We start from the raw sequence: 4,920 nt of genomic DNA on the forward strand, positions 1-4,920 counted from the left end.
AGTGGACAAAAGATGCTGAGGAATGCAGGGTATTTGATAATATAATACTCCAAGGCTGTGATCACCTGCATGTGAGCCTGTTTGATTATCAGGCTCAACATCATCAAAATATAAAAATAAAGGTAATACTAAACGATCTTTGAAATGGAATTCTTTAATATTTTTCCATAGAGGACTTTGAATTATGTTAGTAAATTTTTCCGTATTATTAAGATTTGTTATATTAGCTAAAATAGTATTAAAAACATCAGGCAATTCTAGAAAATTTTTTAAAACATGCTTCATTGGAATATATTGACCTGTTAATTCAACTGGTGTTAAAACTGTATTCTCACCAATTTTTATCATTTTTTTCTACAACTCCAATTCTGTAAGATTGAGGACATACATAAGATTGGCTTGCTTTAAGTGCATTTATTCTTTGTGTTTCAGTCTTTAAGCCTTGAAATACATTCTGCATTGTATTGAACATCTCAGTCAAATGTTCCATATCATGCTGTCTTTCATTAATACCTCGTAACATAGACAAAGTTTTGGACTGAAGCATTGTAATATAATCACCAGAAACAAATTCTGAAATAAGTTCAATAATCTCTTGTACATGAGTTCTATTTAAGGTATTGGAAGCATATAATTTTGCAATCAAAGCTCTTGATGACTCAAATACAGCTTTCTTAAAATCAAGAGCAGTAAAATCAAATTCATGTATAATCTGTTCGTTTTGACCATCAATTTGTTGAAATGCATTTTCAATATCAAAATTTAACTCTATATTTCCATTTATTTCTTCCAGATGCTCTTGATTAAAAGCCTGTAATGGCGCTTCATCGAGCATAGGGGCAGGATGTTTATCTTTTAAATGTTTTCTAAAAGTTTTTATTGAATTGTATTCTCTGCTGCAATTATTCTGATTGTGAGCACATTTATATGTACTAAATACGTTATATAAATGAACTATCCGTAAGTGAAAACATAATGCTTTAATGGAAGGCAAACGCAAATGGCAGTCATTACATATGTAAACCATTTTAGTAAATAAATATAGTAAATCAACGAGCTATAGGAATTAAAATATAGGAAAAAAAGGAAAATAAGGAAAATACGGAAAGTAAGTAAAAATAAGAAAAACAAAATAAAATAAAGTTGTACAGATTAAAATAAAAATATATTTTTATCATAAGAATATCAAAGACTACAAGTAATACTATTAGTTTACTGCAGAGAGATATTAAGCACTACTGTTTATCTTCGAAACTAATCCGTTTAAAGAACTGAGAACATTTGTTACACGAGGAATTTGTTCATCTTCTTCTAGATATAAACTATAAAAATACTTTTGAATAAATAACCAGACTGCTTGACATTCCTCTGGATATGCAGCATCCAAAGCTTGAAACGCCTTGAAGCATGTGTCTAATGCCTTTAGTGGAGTGCGAAGTTGATACCGTACAGTATCAATTTGAACATAACTCGCAGTAATATCCGACAAATTTTGTCCAACAAATATTAACATTGGCTGCAAACTCAGACCTTTGTTTGCCAGCCACTTTCTCTGCGCATTAATTTGACGATTTAAGTCTCCCGGAATCTGTTAAAATATTTTTTAAAATACATATAAGTTTATAGATTTTATTGATAAACGAAAAATGTTTGCTGCAAACGATAATTACCCGAACATGAAGTATAAAAGCATTTGTGGCTTCTGCAACAGATGGTACACCCACACTTGCACCTCTTGTCCTCTTGCAACAAAATGATGGCAACAAATGAAAAAGAATTACATCATTTTTATCTGAAAAAAGACATATTAAGTGACTAAAATAAAGCTTCAAAAATGAATACTTAAAAAATTGAACAACAAATATATTCTTTGTATTATTACTTGTATCTGTAGCAATACAATCTGTAAGTAATTTTCTGCCGTATTGATCTGATTTCGAAATTTCAGCTTTAAGAAGATTAATTAAAGGTTTTTTGGTTGTATCCCATTTCGATATTAAACCATCTTCTCTTCCGGGATATAATTCTCTAAAATCTTGCTGAATCTGAAAATTAAGTACATTTTCTTTACATAGCAAAAAAAAATTCAAAAAGAAAAAAGAGCATTGCATTCATGCAAATCATGCAGATTTTATGTTCTCACCAATAGATATGCATTAGGCAATTGAAGCACATTCCAAAGTTTGAAATAATCATTCACTGACACATCAGAATCTTCCTCAGATGCTTGAACCAAAGATTCTGAATGCGATGTTAGAGGTCTTGTTTCTCTAAGATATTTAAATCTTAAAGGATGTGTCAATGACCAATTGCGCAGGAGTTCAGGCCAAGACTCTGTACTATCATGCTTCAAGCAAGTAATTGCAGTTTTAATTACAGGATTGTTCGGATTACAACTGCCTGAAAAATTTCATATCTGAGATTTTAGCTAATTATTTTAGCTGAACAGTTAAAAGCTACAAATCTTCAATCAAACAAAAATAAAAAATAATAAAATTAAGAGAACAATAAATTTATATCTATTACCTACTAACTTTGCAGGATGCGTGATTTGTCTTTCATTCTGAGCAAAAGAAGATATTGTTCCGGAATAAGAAGTTGAAGGATTAGCAGCTTTTTTTATTTGATATTTAATATTTTTTATCTTATCAGGAAGCTTTCCCAAAGCGTTCCTATGTTTGCCTACTGGCGGACAGTAATATGACTCCTGAATTTAAGACAAAAAATTAATTAATCTATTTTGAATCCATTGATATGTATAATTAAGAAAAAAAAAATGTAATAAGGAATAATAATAAATTTTAAATAATACAATTTTTAAATTAAAAATAAATTATAAGTTAAAAACTGATTTATATATTTAATAAAAATAAATTAGGTAATATATTGACAAAAAGAATATATTAAAAAAATTATATATTGATAACATATTGATAAAAATTATGAGAAAATTTTATATAAAATTCTTTAATTATTAAACTAAATAAACTTACTTTTGTTTCACATGGAAACAATTCGCAAATCTTATTTGCTGCAATGTTATATTCCGAAGCTGTCGGTCTATTTAATAAAAACAAAAAAAAGGAATGTAAAATTCAACATTTTGCTTATATTCTGTGGAAGATCTAAAGGAACAAATACTTACAAACTATTCAATTTCAAGATTGTATTAGATACAGCTTCAGTTATGGCAGATCTATCTGCATCAGTGAGCATTCCCTCTTTTTGGAATTTTTGAAGCGCAACATCACTTTTTATAGAATAATTTTTAAGAAGTTCTTCAAAGTTCTGCAAAGATTGAAAGTATAAAAAATATGGAAAATAATTTTAACGTATATGAAAAACAATCTTTAAATCACGAAATAAAAATTACCAAAACTGTCAACTCTTCACATGCTTTAAAAGCTGCGAAATGACGATTGTACTGGGGTTGAATAGTCTGTTCTGTACGTTTCCTTTTATTTCCTTGATTTGAAGTCGAAACAGACGATGTAGACGCAGATATTATGTCTGAATCTGTATGCTTAATCTGGTTCTAGAAAAGTGAAAATAAATCTATATCATTACTTCTGCATTAACTTTTATTGTCAAGCAAAATTTGAAGTAGATATTTTTTATCAGTCTAGATATAATAAATAAGAAAATATTAAATAATAAAAATATAATATGTAAATATGAATCTATAAAATTATATCTTAATCTTATATAGTTATGTTTCATTTAAGATAAAAGGTACTTACCACTGTAAGCTCTTCCGATAATAATGGTATAAATTGTATGTCTTCAGATATTTCTAGTACATCAAGTATTGGTACATCTTTGGTTACTTGTGCATCAATTTTCTTAAAAGTATATAAAAATCAAGAACATTAATTATAATTCAATTATAATAAAATAAATATAAACCTTTATAAGACGAGAACACTCATTACAGTGGTTCTGAAAAAGTGTCATTTGTCAACACTTGCAAGAAATCTACAATAAATCTTATAAATAATAATTCTAAAGAAAAGTTGTAAGATGTAAAAAACAGACCTTTCCCCTATTTTCTATAAGTAAATTTTCAAAAGATTCAAAATGTGTAAATTTATTGCAAAGATTAAAACTTATAGGAAAAATTAAAATTTACAGAAAAAGCTTAAGGAGGTTCGATAGCAAAATCAAAATACTTCAATCTGTTTAAAAATTATATAGAATATTCTTTAAAGCGAAACTAATATCATATTAAAATTTCAAACCAATTGACCGTGTGGTTTTTAAGAAAAAAAAAACTAAAATTAGAGTTTTATGCATGTTGTCTTATGACAGTTGCATTACATGATTGATATATCACATAATTACATACATTTAAAATGCTTCCATTTACATAAAAAATTAATAATTAGTTAGAGCAGACCTTTTTTTACGTTTTTGCAAAACTTGAACTCCATCCACCATATAATTTTTTTGTATACAAGCAAGAAAGTGATAAAAGTATGCCTATTTGATTAATTAAAGAAATATACGCGGAAAACTTGGCAACGCTGTTGACTAACGAGGTTATACATTGCTGCTTACTTCGTCTTATGACATGTATGTGTGTTTGAATACATGTTATTTGTATAAAATTTATTTTTATGTCTTTAATTTAAAAAATCTACAACGGGAATAACTAAAAAATATAACAAATATAACAAAAAATATTTGAAAAAAATATACTCAAATGTATTAAGAAAAAATAAATTAATAAATATATATGTGTAAGTAATGTCATTTTCTAAATTTATTCAATATATAATTAGTAATATAATTTTCTAAACTTATTTAATAGTTATATTAATTTTTCTCAAAAAGTATGATTTATGAATTTTAATTTTATACATTTATTTTATGTTATACATTGTATTTTATTTATTAATAGTTATACTTAAGATCGGAAGA

At 26.9% G+C, this 4,920-nt stretch overlaps 1 protein-coding gene across 1 annotated transcript in view; it reads right to left on the reverse strand.

The window, feature by feature from the left end:
* Window positions 1-1,148: 1,148 nt before the first annotated feature.
* LOC105457091 overlaps window positions 1,149-4,920 on the reverse strand; it is a 14,754-nt gene continuing 10,982 nt past the window's right edge. Inside the window, exons 3-11 of the mRNA XM_011701544.1 lie at window positions 3,741-3,842; window positions 3,374-3,535; window positions 3,146-3,288; window positions 2,994-3,060; window positions 2,527-2,707; window positions 2,144-2,400; window positions 1,883-2,045; window positions 1,671-1,792; window positions 1,149-1,588 (exon numbers count right to left, since the gene is read on the reverse strand). Coding sequence (XP_011699846.1) covers window positions 1,229-1,588; window positions 1,671-1,792; window positions 1,883-2,045; window positions 2,144-2,400; window positions 2,527-2,707; window positions 2,994-3,060; window positions 3,146-3,288; window positions 3,374-3,535; window positions 3,741-3,842 — 1,557 coding nt within the window. The 3' untranslated portion in view covers window positions 1,149-1,228. The remainder of the gene's footprint in view (window positions 1,589-1,670; window positions 1,793-1,882; window positions 2,046-2,143; window positions 2,401-2,526; window positions 2,708-2,993; window positions 3,061-3,145; window positions 3,289-3,373; window positions 3,536-3,740; window positions 3,843-4,920) is intronic.

This window comes from Wasmannia auropunctata, unplaced genomic scaffold (genome assembly GCF_000956235.1).
Source record: "Wasmannia auropunctata unplaced genomic scaffold, wasmannia.A_1.0 LD336106.1, whole genome shotgun sequence".
In the NCBI taxonomy this organism is placed as follows: domain Eukaryota; kingdom Metazoa; phylum Arthropoda; class Insecta; order Hymenoptera; family Formicidae; genus Wasmannia; species Wasmannia auropunctata.